We start from the raw sequence: 20,082 nt of genomic DNA, 5'->3' as shown, positions 1-20,082 counted from the left end.
AATTGTCTAACCTCAAACTATCGGTTCAAATTGACATTTAACCCTAAAAAAATACATTTAGTCACATAATAAAAATGTATTAAAGATAATGCAATTATATACTTTTGTTTTTTTGTTCATCTTTAGCTTTCGTTGTTGAACGGAAGAAATTATTGCTTCCTTATGTCCGTTTCAACTTAAAAAAAAAAAGGTTCCTCCGCCTATAAAGGAGATCTACATAATAATCGAGAATGTCTGGGCGCTCAACTGGAATTGGTGAGTTGTAACGTTCACATGGGGTTGAAAAAAAAATCCATTTAAGGCGTGTTGCCATGATGCCATGATCAGATTTTCTGTAAATTTCCCAAAAAGCTTGTTTGCTCACTCTCCTAAATGACACAATATGTCAAAACTTCCTCTGACTCATCGACGCAACACACTCAAACGTGTGCTTTCACACACAGCACACAATTTAAAAATAGTGCTTAGTAAAGTCACCATCATATTTTCAGTTGATTCATAAGAATAAAATATGCTAAGCCAAAGAAAGAAACATGTAAATTGGAGGCGTGCTCAAATATTTGGGCTCAATTTCAAAGCAGCTCCTCTAACGACCTTTTTTTTTTCTCTCTCTCTCTCTGTCTAACACAGCTATGACCAACTAATGGCCCGCGGGCTTCTGTGCGTGTTGTTGTTGTTTTTTTTTTTTTTTTCCAAACCGAATAAATTCTTCAAAAAATGCTAATAAACATTTCATTTATGTTGTCCACAAAAAGCTGGAGTGAAATGAAATTCGAGACAAAAGAATCGGCCCTTTATGCGATAACGGAAATCCTCTCCTCGTTCTTGTATTCTTTGAATCTTATCACGAGAAACTGTCGTCAAGTTTAGCAGAAAGTCATAACGAAACTCATGATGCCAGCCGTCTACATGACGGCAATAATGCACCTTTAATTGTGCAGTATTGTCGTAAAAGAGATATAATTGGATTCAAAGTTTGCAAAATACAGTTCCCTCCATCATCCATTCAAACTGTCAACATATCCCACGCGAAATTCATATTTATAGCTGATGACAAAACACAAATGGTTTGATGAAACATTGGACGGTAAAGAGCTCACATTTTGACAGCGTTGTCAAAACAGAAGTCCTTGTACCGGCAAAAAAACAAATGTGTCTGCGTGTATTTTGAAAGCTGCCTGTCAAAATTACAGTCACACGTCTCAACAAGTGACGTCATCTGGAAAGCGCAACTGAACTTCCCTACAATTTCCAAATGCCGAGCAGAAGGTGAATCATCCAATGCTGAGAAGGCGTCACATCGTACCACGTTGCCGTTTTACACCAAATGTCAGGTGGACCAACGTCCATTTTCCAAACTCGTTTGACAAACCATTCCCATTGTTTTAGTTCTACGACTGTATTTTAACAGTAATACTGTATTTGAGGTTTAATTGACTGTTTTTGTTGTTGTCTCATTATTATATTTGTTACACATCCAGCTGCTGTGTATAAAAATAAAGTTGTATCGTATTGTACAACAAAAACAAAATGGTGTCACATTAACTTTACAATCCATATTGTTTTATATTGACAGCTTGAGCTGAATTAACATTACATCGTTCCCTTAATGGGGAAATGTTGAAACAAAAACCACTTGTAAGTCAACCATAGTCACATGGACGATTCTTTCATTCATATATCACCTTATGATGACCTTATTTACTTAGTTTTATATACAAGGCATATGATAAAACAATAAACTGTCACTCTAGGTACTTGCTGTAAAAAGTTTACAATCATTATGGTGCCCATGGAGTCATAACGGCTGACATCAGGTCAATAGGCAACATATCACAAAGAGGGACAATCAAATAAATGTTGGAAGGCACAACATGAAAAATGGAAAGATTCCAACAAGATGTTGCTGTTGTAAATTAATTCACTGCTAGTTGGAATGGATCTTTGACGTCTATAGCCGTCAATGGTAGTGAATGAGTTAACAAAAAACAAAAAAACATATATATATAAGAAGGAGGGCATCCCAAGTGAGCATGTGCAACGATTTTGTGGCGAGGTCTTTGCTAAAAAGGAAATTTAGGCATAAGCAGACACACAAAAAAGCTGACCACCGTGTCTGTGATCTATTTCCTCATTGCTGTCTTGTTGGAGTTCATGGACACACTTTTTAACGTGTGAATTCAAAGCCTCAAACTTTGTTTATGTAACGCCACAGCGGAGTGTAACATACAAAACACAGGACAATGCAACCATATGTTTGTGTTTCCTAAGAAAAATGAAGACATATTGCGGCAGAGAAAAGCTGCGTGAAAAGAGAATAATCAAAAAATTCTCCTTATTTACAAATGTTCCTGCCTGTATATTTTTAGGGGATCGGTCCTCAAAACCTTTCCACAAAGTACCACACACAAAAAAAATGACAACCAACATTAACGGAGCCGTATCACGCGAAATTGACTTTTGTTATCCGCGTGAAAATGTTATGCAACGACGAATCTGCTCGACTAAAGTTTTCTCAACTCATGTGCCACTTTAGTCAAACATTGTCTTTAGTAATCCCGTGCCAAGATCAACTCTCTGCAGTTTCCTGTATTTTTCACTTCTTCATTTATACTCAGCTTGTCCTGAGACACAGTGACCCATTTTAAATTCCGCCCACTCTGCGAAACAGTGTGAACAAATGTTAGCGCATAAAGCTAACGCCAGTTGTTTTGCAGGATTTTTGGAAAGGAACCCCCACATCTTTGCCAGTTTGTTGGGGGACCCCGAGTAAGATGCTGCTCATTTAAATACAGACAGCAAACAGCTTTATGAAATTTTGATGGATGGCAGGGATGGGTGTTGACAAAGAAAAGCAATTTTGGAAGAAAAATAAAAGGGGCTCTCCAAATGTAACAACAGAAAATTGATGGTCAGGATGTTTTTTTTTTTTAGACAGCTGTACTTTGCGGCTGTGGAAACGTTTACAGGAACCATGCTCTATTATTAAGCATGCAACCTGGATCGGCCATCTACCTGCACAGCATGCAAAGAAAACAACACGTGAATAATGTACACGACTTATTACATACTTGACTCTGGCATGTTTTTTATCATTACTCCTTCCTCTTGTTTTTCTTCCTGCTCCCTTCTCTACCTTCCCCCATGGCTGTGCATAGAAGGGCCATGGGTTCAAAGATGCAGAATGTAGGTCGACCATCAGTGCTGAGTTACCGATTAGAAACAGCTGTGTGTTCCTGAGCCGCTCTGTTGAGGCCAGCATCCATCTGCGGGCAAAAACGGAGCAACTTCACCCACGCTCGTGCATTGAATCGATCGAAGACGGGGGTGAGTGTTACAACTTGGGTTCTATGTGCAAACAAATCCCATGAGTCATGCTCAGCACTCCCGCTCGAATGAAATCGTGTGGTGGGTCATCTAGCGCCGTATGGTAACAGGTGAATGAACTCTCTTCCCAACACGCACCAGTTTGGCATATATAAGAAGTAAATTCAAATAAGAGAATAACCTCCACTATCTTAATGCTAGCATGAAACAAGAAATGCCGTAGAATGACAGGCTATGTGGCAATGTCGTTCCACAAAACGCAACAAATATGGTGCAGCAGCACACGTAGATAGATGATAATATCCTACTCATAGGTATTCTTTATCCTCTGCAAGGAACAACTACTATTACCGTTTTAGGAAGATTGAAGGAAAAAGTTGACAAAAACTGTTTGGTTCATTTTAATTCGATTTAATCAGCATCTTTTGTGAGTATTACACATTTTATATTCAGAACTGAGACGTTCTGTTTCTTATTTTTCACAGCAAAAATATTTCTCACATGGCCCCCTTTCCTGCTGCGGCGGACAATGGCTGTTGTGGACCAGTGAGTGTTTGAAGTAAAGTCCTGAAGGTGACACTGATTCTAACATGTCTGGATTACCCCTTGCTGGCAGCACTGCTTATTATAAACACACCCATGAGTGTATGAGCTTTAGAGCCTTTGCTAGTTTTATTTAAAAAAAAATGTTATTACCAAGTTTACACCAACCCCAGCGTGTTTTAAAAAGAATAGCATTAAAAATGAAAAGTAAAAATGAATTCAAAATATTATATAGCATGGAACGAACAGATAATTCTTTTAATTAATTCCTTTATCCAGATATATCAAATGGGTTGCTATTAGACTACTGCCAGATGGCTAATCCAGCTAACTGTATCTGACCCAGTATTTAATGTTTAACTAATTGCCGTGAAGGCTTTATGCGTACTATTATAAACTTTTTAAAACAAAAAAATCTCTTCTAAAGTATTTCAAACCATGTGGAGGGCTGAAGTTTTGAGTTTTCCTCTAGCTCTAAAGGGTTAAGAAAAGCACACACTGTATAGTACTGACACACAGACCCCCTTTTCTGATGCCAGGAGACAAAAAGTTCTGGAGTGCAAGTGAAGTCGTGGAATAGTACAGCAGGAAGGGAGTGGCGTGGCGACTCTTTGCACACCCTCAGACCCTTTGACAGCCCTCCCTCCACTGCCAGCTCAGCACCGGATATGAGCCAAACCCTGAACCCTGCAGCTGTGGGTCTGAAATGCCAGATGGGCAAAATAATGTGCACAGACACCCAAACACACGTGTCAGGTTTTTTTTCTCATAAATAACAAGTATGCGTGACAGGCTGCAAAGTGCACCAGCAAAAGCTTGCAGGCAATCACGACGGGAAAACACGTCATATTGTATGTAGTGTCTCAAGAGACGGGAGTAATTACGGCGCCCTCACACGCGATGTCCCCCGCCACGCCCTTTGGTCCAGAACTGTTGAAAAGACAGACTTTTCCCTAACGTACAACTCACAATTAACCCGACTCATGAATTTTTTTGAATGTACAGACTTGCAATTTACTTGGAAAAGATGAGTGAATGATGTATTTTTAAGCATGTGGGTTTCAACTTGTGTGTGTGCAGTTTGCCGTTTATTTTCTTACATTTGATCGAAGGCAGAACCACAGGGCGGTTTGCTAGAAATGCTTTTTCCTGTTCATAAATCAACTAAATGGCTGATAATGATGTCAATCAGGGATTTACAAAAGGGAGGGGGGGGGGGGAGGGCGCACCCTTGGGTCAGATTTCTCATGGATTAAAAAATGAATTGTGAAGCATTGAGACATTCACATTATTTTTTATATTTTTTCCCCACAAATTTCAATAATTTGATGATGTGATATTTTTATTGTTGAACTCAAAAAACAACAGGGTATTTAAAAAAAGAATACTCAAAATATGGCGGCCTATCGGTGGGGAATTTTCATTAATTAAAAAATAAATTGTGAAGCATTTAGACATTCACATTATTTTTCTTTTCTTTTTACGTACAACCTTGTCAGATGATTACTTGCCATCGATTAGCACAATGTACAGTAATGTTAGAAACTCCACACCCCAATCCCGAAATCCTGGCAGTCACTTTTTTTTAAATGCCATGCCCTGACTTTAATTCTACTTCTGTGTTGAATTGGAGGACCGGTTTATTTGGAGTCAGTGCACTTGAAATGAGAAAGCTACACGGAACAAACACAAGTGGCAAATAATAGGAGGAAGGGAAGTTACAAATATTCATAAATAATTCAAAATTGCTTCCGAGATTTTTAAATAGCAAACGTATGCGACCAAATGTTTACTGAGCGATGGTGTTCCATTCCAAGGCAAATAATAAAAAATGCATATAATTTGTTTGGAATTTAGAACACACTCTAAACAGTTGTAAAGTCTTTATTAGAGTAAATAATTCATTTCATTAATATTGATAAGTGATCAATGCAGTACATCCCTTTGTGCGTGGGTGTACATTGTTGTATTTGTCACTTCGGACAAAAGTTTACTCATTCAGCCTGCGGGAAAATTTCCAGACAGTTTCATCCCTGGTGTTTCTTTAGTATACATGACGGTGTATGAGACACAAGCCTCTCAAGAAAATGCTACAAACGGTTCAATGACTAATCGCCAATTGTTGCAGACTGAGCGGAGGATTACGTCACATTAACGTTGAAACAAAAGTTGGGACTTAGTCATGATGTAAAGCTGGAAACTACACTAGCTATACCAGTTAATGTGACCAGAGAAAGACAATTCATGCTAGCATGCTATTATGTAGCCTTGTTTATTCATTATTGCAGAGCTGCCGTGCCCTGGACAAAAAGCACTACAAGGTTTGAGCCACTGTGATCAGAGTGTATTCAGATGATGAAGTCTATAAATAGAAATGTTACAGCGGGAGGGATAAAGGTTTTTCCAATCGCAAGCGATGTAAAAGATTGCTTGGATTTCAGCATTTTTTTCAGAAGATTACTATTGCATTGGAACCTTTTTGATTGTATAATTTTGTTGTTGTTGCAAATTTGTAGTTAAAAACAACATTAGAATAAAAAAAAGTCTATTGCCATTATGCAGAGCTGAGATTTTAAATTCAATATACCGTATTTTTCGGACTATAAAGCGCACCGGATTATAAGGCGCACCTTCAATGAATGGCCCATTTTAAAACTTTATCCATATATAAGGTGCACCGGACTATAAGGCGCACCATTAATGCATCATGTCAGATTTTTAATCCAAATCAAATCCTTCTCCATTTTATCTTTTTTATTTCAACTTCAGACGCAACAAATTACTTTATAATCACAAAATAATGATCCATAGTCTTTTTGATTCATGATTCATAGTCTTCAGCGGGCCACTTATGATTGATTTCATGACACAATGCTTCGGGCCAGTTTAAATGTAGGAATTTAGTCCATATATAAGGCGCACCGGACTATAAGGCGCTCTGTCGGCTTTTGAGAAAATGTTAGGTATTTAGGTCCGGAAAATACGGTATGTATATTTATCATCAATATATGCAGTAAAGAAATGGGAGCTTACAAAAAATGGAATAAATATGCCTCTAAAGTAACACAACATTTTAACCATCCAGCATTACCAACAACAAATAAAAATTCACAATAGGCCTCCAGTTTTTGATTTCATTTGTGTTTTACTGTGCTTGACTACACTTTCCACTTTTCCAGCAATATGTACTGTAAATCAGCATCAGCACTTACGGACCACAAAAACACACTTGGCAGTGTGTCATCGCCTCATTTCCGCATATGCAGCACAGCTTTGAGAGAAGAAATAATGTTTTACCAAAAAAAGAGGAGTGCTTGGCAAAAAAAAAAAAACAACGTTAACTCAAACAAGATGGTGACTGCTTGCTTACATAAACAATCCGTGCGAGGTCAACGTCGACAAGGCTCGATTACGCTGAGGTCAGGCAAGAGCAACAGGGAGTACCCGCGCCTCGCGTGACGTTGTAAACCTGTGGCCTCCCGCAATCTTAGATCGGCAAGTATGTTACAGAGTTCAACGACACACTGTGCGTACGTCACTGCATCTGTGCGCCTTTGATAAGAGCGCGTTGCATATCTTGGCTAAAATTATGTCTGGAATAGTGTTTGAAATGCGGGCCAAACAAATGATCAGGTTTGACAACTTTAAAGTGCAATGAGTTTGGCATATGTGCATATACGTGCTGTTGCTGTGAGGTGCAGTTAAAACTCATCACACACATAATCAGGCAAAATGTGTCGGGGATCAGATCGGCATCTGCCTTTTCAAAACAAAACAAAAAAAACTTGGTTGACGGGAAGTTGCTAGCCATACATTTTAACAAGGGAAATCCATTGTCTATAATGCTGCTTGCCTTCACAAAGATGAGGCAAAGTCACATTTCTATAGTACTAGTAATCTCCTTTAGTAGTAACATTATCATGAATGCACCAACCTTATATGGTTACGCTGAAGGCAGGCATTGCATAGTTGCATAACATGACCTACTTCTGAAATTCTGTGCATTGGCTGGCGACCAATTCAGGGTGTACCCCGCCTACCGCCCGAAGACAGCTGGGATAGGCTCCAGCACGCCTGCGACCCTAGAAGCGTTTCAGATGATGGACAGACAGATGGATGGACGGACAGATGGATGGAGTACATAGTAACCAAAAATGTCCAAGCCATGTTTAAAAGATATGGTTCAATTTTGCACACCTCTCTTTTTAACGTTTATCAAGCTTGCCAACATGCAATTAGCATTGTCAAAGATGTCTATGACAAAAAAGCCTAAAAATATTTGCTACTAATGTGCTTTTCACTTTACACCAAGAGCCTTAGAGATTGACAGAGAATGTGCATCGACAATGTCAAACACCGCAAACATCTGCCGGCCAGAGCGAGCCACATTTAAACAGGCTCTCGTGCTGAGATGTTTCTCCCTTTACAATAATCTAGGGGGGGATTGTGTCACTTGTGCAAACTCTCACCATTTATATGCATGCTTATGACACTGTTGAGGCTTTCACACACATGATTCTTAACTACTCCCTCTAAGGTTCTGCCTCGCTAAAAACACTTAATATTAAGCACTTTCTAAACTTTCCGGCCTTTGCACTTTACTTCCGGTCTATACTCCCGAGAAGTTTGGTAACCAAAACAACAGTGGCCAGTTCAGCTGTGAGAAACGCCCATGAGCGATTCTAACCAATCATATGTCACTTGTATACGTCACACCAACCATGTGGAAGAAGGCGGGCTGTTGCTAGGGTATGTCCCCGATTACTTTAACCGGTGTCCGGCCAATCAGATTCCACACTTGACACTTTCCTCTAGCTCATTGGTTGAACGCTACACTAAAAGCCCGCCTTTGCTCTCTCCGATTGGGTAAGAATGACATCATTCATCTGACTGAGTTTTAGTTAGGTGCTGTAGGTTGTTGCTACTGTAGTTTGGAGTCACCAAGACTCAGAACTGATAATACCCTCGTACACACACCGGACTGAAACAATTTTTTGGTTAACATTTCCATTCCAAAACTGTATGTAATCTTGTGCATATACAGTCTCCTATTTGTTTTGAGACAAAAACAAGATGGAACTTAATTCGCTTCTAATTCTGCTGGAGGCTGCAGAGTACTTGGAAAGAAGAGACAGAGGTATTTCAAGCTAAATTGACGCGATGACAGCAACTATTCACGATTTAACTACACCCTGGACGAAGTGCTGACTTGTGTGGCGGTTTATTCTAGGCACTAAATTTAAGTTTAAGCTGACATTTTGGTGGTGCAGGTATGATGTCACTGTGCATAGACAATAGGACGTGAAGCAAACGATGGGTCCTAACTGGACCCGGTGTATGTTGTTGTTGCTTTAAAAAAACATTTACATGGTAACTAAACGCAGATTTTCGGGGTATATATATTTTTTAATCTGGGTGTTATTTGTTGGTGGGGTGCTGTAATTTGGTGGACAAATGGGTAAACAACAGTGACATCAGCTTGTAACATCACGACAGATGAAAAAAAAAAAAAAATGACGGGACATTTGTGTGTGCGTGTTTGTGATTTAACAAGACAGACACGTGACCCATTGACAGCTCACGTATTGACTCGATTCTGCAGCCACTTTTGCAACCCCCTCCCAAAAAAATGCACGTTTGTATTTGTTTGTGTCCACAGAGGCAGAACACGGATATGCCTCGGTTTTACCATTCAGTAGCGACTTCTCCAGGAAGAAGACGAAAAGCTCAGCAATAAACAGAAAAAGTCCGAACAATAGGTATATATCTACGTGCACCTCTTGTGTGTTTTTCTTTTTGTCCTTCTTCTTCGCATGTCAGTGTGAGTGCTGCTGCAGGCCGGGGGAGGAGGGAGGGAGGCGCTGTTTTCCTGCACACTGCCATCTCTCTGCTGCCTGGGGCTGGGTTGGGCTCTCTCTGTTTTGGTTTCTAATAAACACTGCCACGCGTACACTGTCAACTCTAAATGGGCCCTCTGCACCCCCCCCCCCCCCCCCATGCAGAGGGGCTGCAGTCCTTCGGTTACTGCACCTCTCCCTTCATGTGGGTTTCTACTGTAACTGTATGTGCATGTGAAATTGAAGTGCAGTACAGCTGCACTCTTTCTCTGCTCCCTTGATGCGGTTTGTGCACTTGTTGCCTTGAAAAAGATCTGAAATCGAGATTGATTCTGAGTGAATTGAGTCGCCCCACCGCAATATTCCCATTGTGTGCACTAGTTGACAAACCCTTGTAGTATTTGTGAAATATTGGCAATATTTTGACAAGATTATTGAGATATTTATAAGATATTTAAGCGGTAGAAGATGGATGGATGGATGGATGGATGGATGGACATCAGGTCACATGCTTATTTCCAAATCATTGTTTTACATAACATGTGACAGTATCTGTGTATTAACTGTTAAAGGGAAAGTCAATTCCCTTTAATGTTGTAGTATTGTAACTATTCCAAACATTGCATTCTTATTAATATTGCTTTTGTGGAATATGAATTAAGGAGCAGGATCTACTTGTTTTTAATCCATCTCAGGGGGCAGCCATTTTGCTGTCAACTGAAGATGACATCACAGTTGCTCAGAGCTCAGGTAACGACCAATCATCTGTTTCTTGAGTTGGGTCACGTGACATTTGCATGCTGATCCATGAATGGTTGTTGCAACGGTGGTGTCATTTTCAGTTGCCAGCAAGTGGCAAAATGGCCGCCCCCTGAACAGCTTCCTATTTTGACTAGTTGGGCCAATTAGTACATATCGTTAATTGATATTTGAGGTGATTCCACTTTATGGGACTTGATAATGATTTTAAACAGTCAGTGTATTTTCTTCACGTCACTCGCATGCCATGGTGCGTTGCCATCCAGATGCCTCGCGCTGGACGGCGCAGCTGTGGGAACCGCTGCTTCGCCAGCACAAGGGCCCTCAACCCGCGTGCCAAATGTGAAAGGGCTTGTTGTGTGCCTGCTCCCACCCCCTCTCCTACTACACACTTTTGTTGTCCCTGTTTTTGTTTTTATTGCTGTGGTATCCATGACGGCCACAACAAGAGGCCCCGCAGTGTCCTCACTGTTCCCGGGTCTGCGTATCACGGGGGGACGGGGGGGGGGGGGGGGGGGGGGTTGCTCCTCAGAATAGCCCTCGCGCTGTGGAATTCTGCACCGTCTCGGCCTCCAGACGTCTGTGGGGCGTGTTGTTATCCACACTAGTGTATGATCAGCATGCATGCTATTTGTTTGCGTGGGCAAGGAAGCGCCTTCTTATCCTGAGATGATCTTTTTTTTTTGGACACACGCTTTGTTAGATTGAGCTATGAATTTCTTGTCAATAATCTTACATTTTGTTGGATTAGGGTTCAAGTCGGTTTTCGAGCCGGCTTACTCATTTCTGAATTGGGGGCAATTATAAATTGGGTGGGACGAGGATGCATTTCTTTTATAATAAGAAAGTCAATTGGAGTCTCCCCTTCACTTCACCTGTCTTTAGTCACCCTAAAAAAGCATCACAATCTGACTAGTGACTAACTTCAGTTCCCGGGTGTAGTCTGCAAAAACATGCTCGTCATATTTGGAGACTCATCCTTACCTTTTGTCTGTTTCCTTTCAGATCGTCGCACAACGAGCTGGAGAAACACAGGTAAGGCTGCATTTCAGGTTCTCCTGCGTGTGTGTGTGTGTTTTAGTTCCACATACTCTAGTTGAACGTCAGATGCCACAGACGTCCTCATCAAAGCACTAGAGATTGAGTCAATTGCATTTTTGGGTTTGTCCGAAAAAGAAACTGATACTAAGATCTCAACCAGTTGGCCCTCATGCTGATAAGATATGTCATAGTTTCTCTTCCTTGTATGGAAATAAAGTCAATTCTATAAAATGTTGTTGAGGAAATGAAATCATGGAATTGCCTCTATTGGTGGTGCCTTTCTGCATCAAGATCAACCTGAGCGGCTCTCATTGACTCTTAACGAAAAAAAAAAAAAGGTCTGGCTAAGAGGATTTAGGAAACAGCTGATGTGAACTGTCTGCATGTGAGCAGAAGCAGCAACGGTTGTGTGAGGTTGAGTTGTTTGTACGAGAACGTGACGCACACAGTTGACGGATTACTAAGTCACATGTGTGCGAGTGGACGTGCCGAGCAAAGGGGAACATGCATGGGCATATTCCACCTCAAGACAAGACGGAGAAGTGTGATTACGCCGCCGATGTTGACACACAGCGGTTACCTCATGTCCGATCACGGGTGTGGTTATGGACAAAAGATGGATGACGTCCACGCGCAAAGCTGACGCATACTGGTTATACCGTCTCAGTCTTTGCCCTCTTGGATATGAGCATTATCGAAAGGTTATTTTTATGCCCACTCCAGAGTCCAAAACAGTGTTCAGAATCGACACCGATTATGGAAAAACGTTAAACACGGATGTGTTAAATCCATGGTAAAGTAACACGTAGCGAGGTTATCTTAATGTTGTCGTTTTAGTATAATTAAGCTAACTAATAAAAGTTCCGTTTCAGTTTCTTGCCATGTGCCAAGGGACCTTCCGATAGACCTCTCCAAATTGTTTTCCTCGATTTTTCTTTTCTCACGCTTCTATTTTGTGCTTGAAGGCAAAAATGACCGAACGAAAGAATGAGTCTCGAAGATAATAAACCAAGTCAATCTAATCTCTCTCTGTTGATGTCAGTCAGTCTGTTGATACATAAAAGTTTTCCTGCTCAACCAGTTCCATAGGTATTTGGCCACCTTGAATCGGTCCTTTCGAGATTAATCTGCCAGTATCGTGTCCCGAAAAGAACTCAACCTCCTGACCCTCACGCCATCAGATGCACTCCAGGGTGGCGTAGCTATTTGAGTCCTGACTCACCGTCTTTGTTCGGTCACATTGAGCTATCTTTATAGTCTCTGCTCACGTGTTTGGCAAGGTGACAAATAGAAGTCTACTTTAGATGCCACAAGGCAGTTGTGGTTGAATCCAAGGATTTCGAAGCAAGACGGAGTTGGATTGTTCATCCTTCAAACCAATTGCTCTTTGAAACCAAAATACGACTTTGTATAGCAAATTTACATTAACATCTTTAGCCTAGCGGCTCAATCCTGTGAGGAAACCTGGATTTGAATTAAATTCGATTTAAATCATTTGGAGATGGTTAACATTACAATATGTCTTCAGCATTTCACCATAGCACAATTCTGAAAAATAGTCCTATCAATCTAATTTCATTTGTCTTAAATGTGTGATAGATTTGCAATCATTCAACAGAGAGCACGCCTTGAAGAGTCTATGCTAGCGCGGTGTTGTTTGTATTTTGGTGCTTCTGCAAATATTTACTTGATATTATTAATAGCAGACCGGCTGGCTCTCACCAAGCTGTCTGCTGTTTAAGAGACGTATTTATGTCCTGTTATCAGAGTGAGGCCAGCAGCAGCCGACAGGGCCCGTGTCCTGATGCGACCCGGTTATCTGCTGCGGCTGTGCTGCTCTCGCTCTAGACAATCTCATTGGTGACTTCATTTGCTACTGCTTTATTTTTTTAATAGTAAACCAGGCCTGCATTAGTAAGAGATTAGTTATTGCTGTGAAACCAAAATGCCATGTGGCTCATCTCTAGTGGGTTGGCTTCCTTCCTATTTCTGACCCAGGCCGACGATTTGTCCTCACTGCACGCTTCCTTTTTTTTTTTTCTTCTTGTGACACCGATGCACGGTGAAGCTGCAAAGGTTGTTTTCCAGCATGTCACCTGTTTACTGGAAATGTGAGTCCACTCGCGTGCTGCTGAAAGTTTGCTTTGTTTTTGCATGCTTCCCTCAATTGACTCTCGGATTTACGCCTTTATTTTTATCCCCGCCCATGTTTGCTCTTGGTTTCATTTCTGACAGCGCACATGACAAGCGGGACGTCCAAAGTTTATCCAACAAGTTTTATTACCCTCTGAGTATGCAGTGGAGCCTTTTAAAGGTTGAACATAATCCATGACGGGTCATCGGTTGATCTGAAACTCTTCAAATGGAGCACTATAATATGCTAGGAGATCTTATGTATAAAAGGCATGAAAATATAAAAGTTAGCCTCAGTTACATGAGAAAGACACTTAAAACACAGAATTTAAATGAACAATCTCATGGTTTTAAATTAAATATAACAAGTGTACAAATAATCTAATATAAAGTGCTAAACCAATACAGTCCTCGAAATTTGATAACAAACAACGATGCGTATGGCAGCTGACACTGGGACTTCTCTTCTGGAACCACAAGAAAATGTTACAAAACATTTTTTCAGAATTATTTTTGTGTCACATCAACATCTCACACAACATGACATATGACAGGGATTGGACTCAGTTGGTATCCAAGATTGTGTCAGTCACACTAAGCAAACTTGCTAGCTACGAACTACGTCCTTTGCTAGCTAGCACGACTAAACACTCTCCTTCCAGGCTTCAAAACATTCTGTTCCTATAAATCACACAAATAAGATACACTTCGGACTAGTATCATTGCCGCTAAAGAAGAACAAGGTGTACCGATAGCTAATCATTAGACACACCAAGCAGGAAGAGAAAACAGGAGACGACGGAAAAGCCATGCTAACCGCTAATGCTGAGTCGCGCAAGATTAGAATTAGTGCCCAAGGTTATAATATTATATTGTGTAATGACAATAAAGGCATTCTATTCGATATTAAGACATATTTTGCCGAGTTTTCAAATTATTATACGACTTGAGGGAACCACCTTAAATCCCAACCCAGCAACTGTGCAGCAACTGTCCAACTATGAATTTAAATTTACTCGGGGAGTACTTGGCCACACTCTAAGCTTCCCTCTAATTAAATTTACTCTCTCGGTGTCTTTCACTCCCAGCTGTGATAAATGACTTATTTGGCTTTGGGGGGCTTTCACTTTCTCCCCTTGAGTGAAGCCGGGCCTCACGATTGCATGTGTGTCTTTGACTTATGGCAATTCGGCCCATATTGCCTCCACTTCCGCCATCTCTGTTCTTTTTCTATCTCTCCAGGCCACATCTGCTTTTTCTTTCACCTTCTCCTCATCCCACCTCTACTACCCCCCCTTTAAAAGTCACTGAGTCAGCAGAAACCTGAGGCAGGGAGAGCAACCCCCCCCCCCCCCGCCCCAGTTCTCTCACAGAGGGCCTTTATCGCTGTTATCCGGCTTGTATGCCAACACTGTGCCAGTCGCTCCTCTTGTGAAGTTATAAATCTTCTCTTGTGAGTTTTACGTGCAAGGTGGTGCGTCTGAGAGTTCAGATTCACATTGCATACTGCATGCATTCGAGGTCTTTTGAGGACATGTCATGAAGAGCCAGTGCGATATTCCAGGACTTTTTATTTTCTCACTCGTGGCAGCGGTGGTGGTGGTGGTGGTGGTGGGGGGGGGGGCATTATCTCATGCGGCTTTTGTGTTTAACTTCCTCAAAATGTCACACTGTCACATTCATTCCTCATGAGGGTGTAGTGACCGGCAGTGTGTCGTGCAAAACATATCATATGATGCTTTGCAATGCGCTGACAAAACACATTTATAAATTAAGTATGGTTCGTTGGAATCTAAAGTCTCCCACGTGTAAATGATTTGTGCGCATTGTAAAACGCCACGCCGCTAGAATCGAAAAGACACTTATGCAATGCGTCTTCTGCTTTCTACGTGCCAAGCAATTAATCAAGAATATGATCCACAGATTAATCAACAATCAAAGTCATTGTGAGTGACAGGTCTAATAGAAACGCTTTAACATCCTGCTTTAAATTTCATGCAGCTGCATGCACTTGTTTGGGGAAAAAAAGGCCGTAGAGACTCGTTGCGTACGTGCTGGGTGTGTTCCCAGAGGCTAAGATGACGTCTTTCGATTGATATTTATATCCAAATAGACCTGTCATTCAGGACTGAAGTACATTAAATTCATTTTACCATCATCAGACAGGTGCTATATTGACTGGCCCATCTCCAGTTTGCTTAATTCACTATTAATGAAATAAAGTAAAAGCACATTGGCATCCATTTTCCATAGCACTTGACGTTATTAGCGACTACATACAGAGTGGATTGCAGCTAGCTTGTTAGCAACGCCGGAGCACCCCGTCGGGTTCGGCCGTAATATTGCTTTTATAAGCTCTTCGTCATCCCGCTCATACGTGCAAAGTTAGTCCTTCGATACGGGCTGCACTTAACCACGCTGCTGAGAATTTTGTCATAAAATTTCTTTTTAAAGACTGTTTTTGATTGGTTCAAGCCTGGAGGACAGCACGGCATGTGGCCAAAATGTACAGGCAAGGGATGCCAAAAAGGCATACGTGCGCAAATAATTCCACGTATGCTCGGGTCACGCCCAGCCGCGACCTCAGAGAGGGAGGACGGCCTAGTACGCTGTCGCCGGCCTACCTAGCTCGCGTGTCCTCCCGTGCACTCGCACATTTCGGCAACACGCCCCCGCCGCCTCTCGGGTGTCAACGCTGCGCCACGGGGAAGGTCATGTTTCCGTGCGGGTAATAAGACGCCCGGCAAACAGCCGCTGCTCGTAAAAAAGCGGGGAAAAGTGCGGTTTGCGCTTTAATAAGTCACAAGCTTTGCGTACGGGTTGTATTTGAGTGGAAAACAATGAAAGAACGCATGAGGTTAACAGCGGGGAGGAAAGCAAGCTGGCTGCTTTGGATGCAGGCAGAGGCTGAGACATTCTTGAGCGTTGCTGTAGGGAGGGACGTGGCTGCTGTGCGGAGCAGCCAGCCTGAAATTCAGGTCAGCAGACTATGCACACATACGCTCCAACGGAGTGTTAAGTAAGCAGCACCGAGACGTTTTGCACACAGCAAGCTGACAGGGCGACAATTACGACAATACCGTATAACATTGAGGAAAGAAAAAAATAAATCATCGGATTTGTTCGTTGCTACTGATGTGTTTTCGGTTTAAACTTCCCATGTCCCCCTTCGTCTTTTTTTCTTTCCACCCACAAGTTCTTTATGAGGTTTATTTGTCCTTTTTGTAGAAAGGGTCAAAGAAAAGGAAGCACAGATTAATGAGGCATGCTGATTTTCTGATTTTCTGAAATCCTGCCAGACTTTGGCGCATGATTCTGGTCCACAAACACAAAAAGACACAGAAAAAAGCCAAACGTGGCCAGAATAAATGTTTTGACGCATGCTCGTAAAGAAAGGCGTTCTGTCTTTTTTTTATTGGAACTCTGTAGTCGTGTCGAAACTGTTTGCGAAAATCCTTCAATTTGACAAATTCAGCGCTTTCATCAGATTGCGCTGAGCCTTCTCTATACCTGACCCGTTTGTTCCATTCCTCCACTCGGTCGGTTGGCGCCCACCCCACCGTTCCTAATCCCGTGGTACAGTAAACATCAATGCTGAGCTCTTCTGTCATGCCACGGGATTCCTGCGTGCTAATCATTGACTTGGCTTCATTAGAAAAAGCCCAGCTAGCCCGTCCCGTGTCAGGGGAATGTGTTTACGGAGCTCTGGGAACTTGTCCGTGCTAGTCCGACCCGACGTGCGCGACTCCGGCAATTACCGTCCAAGTCTGTCATTTGACATTGTGCTGAAACGATTCTGAAACAAGGAAGGAATCTCTTCTGTGTCTTCCTGCTCTCCTTTCTGATCTGTTTTTGCTTCTCTTCAACTACGATTTGACATCTGTTTTCCTGTTAGGACCTCCGTAAGCGGCCTGCGGGGAGGGAGGGATTTTTTGTAACGACACGGATTGTACGTAAAAGGAAAACAAAAGTCAGATGACCCGCACTCGCGTGGCATTCCCGAGCACGCGGCAATAGAAATACGAGCGCTCTCGCCACTCTTTCCTGTTTTCTAATCATCAAGTTTCGAATACTCGTAACTCCGCTTGCGTGTCAGTCGTCATGTGAGCGCCGGCGTCAAGTTGCTGCCGTCAGGAAATCGTATTTACGAGAGGGGAGTAGACGTCTGTCTGCTCTCGCAGTTGTCCGTGGGAGGGGACGCGGATGACCTAAAGCAAAACACGTCTTGACCCCGTTTGACTGACAGTTGGTGTCAGGGCGAGAGAGGCCTCTCCTCGAGTGTACATGTGGGACGCACGGCCACTTTCACCTCCACGCTTCTTCTCACGGGCAGCACATGTGATGTGAGTTAAATGTAAACACATTGAGGGCAGGGGAAGACTGATGAGGACCTGCTGAAAGAGCCACTGTATATGTTTTTGCACGGCGACTTGGTTCCGTCGCCATCCGAGGAGGCCCCTCCTCCATCCATACGTGCACACCAGATGTGGAACCACCGCAAACCTAAATTGCACCAGTTACACCGTGGTGATCCACACTCACGCGAGCTGCTTCACTTTCGCTGCCAAACAGGCCACCAGATGTGTGTATGTGTGTGTGGGGGGGTGCATTTTCTGTTTGAAAGCCAAAAACAACATTGTTGGATCACTGTAGGACAAATAACATGATAGGAAGAAAGCCTCAAGGACAAAGTAACCGTGTATGATATTTTCTTTCCCACGATTCCGCGTTAGCGAAAGAGCAGCAAATTTTCGATCAAGTTGAAACGATGACGCAATTTAGCGACGACTGGTGTGAGAATGTTGCCACGCAGCAAAAAAAAAAGCCGGGTTAGCTGCTTGCTGTTTTTCATTCTACACATTCTGGACATTTTTCTTTTAATTAGGACTTTACGATGTTTGCAGACATTTGTGATTGATCAAATTCAGTTGATGTTGTTGGCGCGGGAACGGATTTTCATTAGAGGTTGACATTTCTTCGAGAATCCCACAATTTTTCTAGTTGGCCAAACCATAACTATCATGTCTTTTCCTACACCAATTTTGAGATACTAAAAAACAATACATGTCCCCCTTACCCCGAGTGTAACCATAAAATGTTGAGCTGAACCAAAGTGGCATGTTGCGTTACGCTAGCGTAAAGTTCAGGTGCTTTTACAGCTGCCAAGATGTGACCCTCATTCTAAAATGTTATTTTGTGGGATCAAACCCCAAAGGCCTGGAATTTTCTTTTCACCGTAGTAGCCGCAAGCGCTTGTGAGGAAACGTTGGAATGGGAGGGGGGGGGGGGGGGGGTCCTCGTGACTGTTGACCTTCATTTAGCAGGATTGGCCGTGTGCCAATCAAGCCACTCATTCCCGTGCATACGGGCTGAGGAATTTGCGGGGCCGCAGAAGCCTCATTAAGCAGCGCAACGAGCGAGTGAGTGAGGCTTGAGGGTCTGTTGTTTGCACTGGCTGGCCTTCTCATAACCTGCGCCCCCTTTAAGTCCCTGTTCCAAAGAGCTGTTGTCTCCAGGACGGTGTCAAACTGCTCACGTCTCTGGTACAGCTCACGCAAACACAGCCGTCGACTTTAAATAGTTGTTTGCCGGTCAAGGGAATCTTGTGAGAACGGACCGATTTGTACTCGGGTAACCTTGGAGCACAAGTCAGCAGTTTAAATAGCTTGCTCCAGTTTCTGCTGCTCTTTTTTTTTTTTTTTTTAAAGTTCCTTTTCCGTTCTCTGCTTTTGCTTTGTTTTGGCACTCAGTCGCTCAGAGAGGGAGGGGGGGGAGGGATGGGGAAGGCCAGAGATCAGACACAAATCATCCCGTGGTACTTTGCACGTGAGCGGTCAGGTGGTTGCCTCTCTGCAGACGTGACTTTGTCTCAAATTGAATTGCAGACTTAAGCCAAACGTGTCGAATTTGCTTGTTGACACTTGGCTAACGTCATTTGAATGTTTGTATCGTGAGCTATATGAACAAGTTTTTGAAGATCTGGAAAGAAAGAAAAAAATGGAAATGCTGGTGGATGCCTGCCAGGACCAGCTGTTAGCAATTAAGCCACGGACTCCAAAGACCGTAATGCTATCATTTTCAAAAATTCACAAAAACTCTTTTCAAACATTACTCCAAGTAAACAAACGAGCCAGAATTCTTATCCTTTTTTTTTTTCTTCCCCAGCCTCTCGTACACACCCTTTTTTTTAAACTGTGACGGTAGTATTTACAACCTCGGTATCAAAGAGCGTCCACTGTTGAAGCCAGACAAATTGGAAAATGTGATGCGAGTCAGAAGCACGCATACCAGACGGAGCAATCTGTCCGCTCCCCTTCATGCACACAACATTATGGTGCCACACTCTGCACGGATGTTTGGGACCATCTGATAAACATAGCGTGACCAGGGCTTGACTTGGGAATAACAAAAAATGAACGAGGCGGAGTAGGGGGGCAGGGAA

The 20,082-nt window shown here is 42.5% G+C and overlaps 1 protein-coding gene and 1 long non-coding RNA gene across 4 annotated transcripts in view; both read left to right on the top strand.

Moving 5' to 3' along the window:
- Window positions 1-2,587: 2,587 nt before the first annotated feature.
- On the top strand, window positions 2,588-5,068 carry LOC133151628 (uncharacterized). Of its 2 annotated transcripts, none has more exons than XR_009713957.1 (4): window positions 2,588-3,051; window positions 3,159-3,327; window positions 3,813-3,900; window positions 4,410-5,068. It is a non-coding gene; the product is annotated as an uncharacterized LOC133151628 (long non-coding RNA). The 2 variants fall into 2 exon arrangements; XR_009713956.1 differs by having other exon boundaries at window positions 2,591-3,051; window positions 3,813-3,873.
- Window positions 5,069-8,773: 3,705 nt separating this feature from the next.
- mxd4 (MAX dimerization protein 4) overlaps window positions 8,774-20,082 on the top strand; it is a 28,338-nt gene continuing 17,029 nt past the window's right edge. The window contains exons 1-4 of one of the 2 annotated variants that reach the window (XM_061275583.1): window positions 8,774-9,007; window positions 9,530-9,629; window positions 10,403-10,457; window positions 11,472-11,501. In XM_061275583.1, coding sequence (XP_061131567.1) covers window positions 8,944-9,007; window positions 9,530-9,629; window positions 10,403-10,457; window positions 11,472-11,501 — 249 coding nt within the window. In that variant the 5' untranslated portion in view covers window positions 8,774-8,943. The remainder of the gene's footprint in view (window positions 9,008-9,529; window positions 9,630-10,402; window positions 10,458-11,471; window positions 11,502-20,082) is intronic. The other variant, XM_061275582.1, reaches the window with a different exon arrangement.

This window comes from Syngnathus typhle, linkage group LG3, assembly GCF_033458585.1.
Source record: "Syngnathus typhle isolate RoL2023-S1 ecotype Sweden linkage group LG3, RoL_Styp_1.0, whole genome shotgun sequence".
Classification (NCBI taxonomy): Eukaryota; Metazoa; Chordata; class Actinopteri; order Syngnathiformes; family Syngnathidae; genus Syngnathus; species Syngnathus typhle.
Note: the sequence above shows the minus strand (reverse complement) of the source record. Positions and strands in the feature narration are given on the sequence as shown.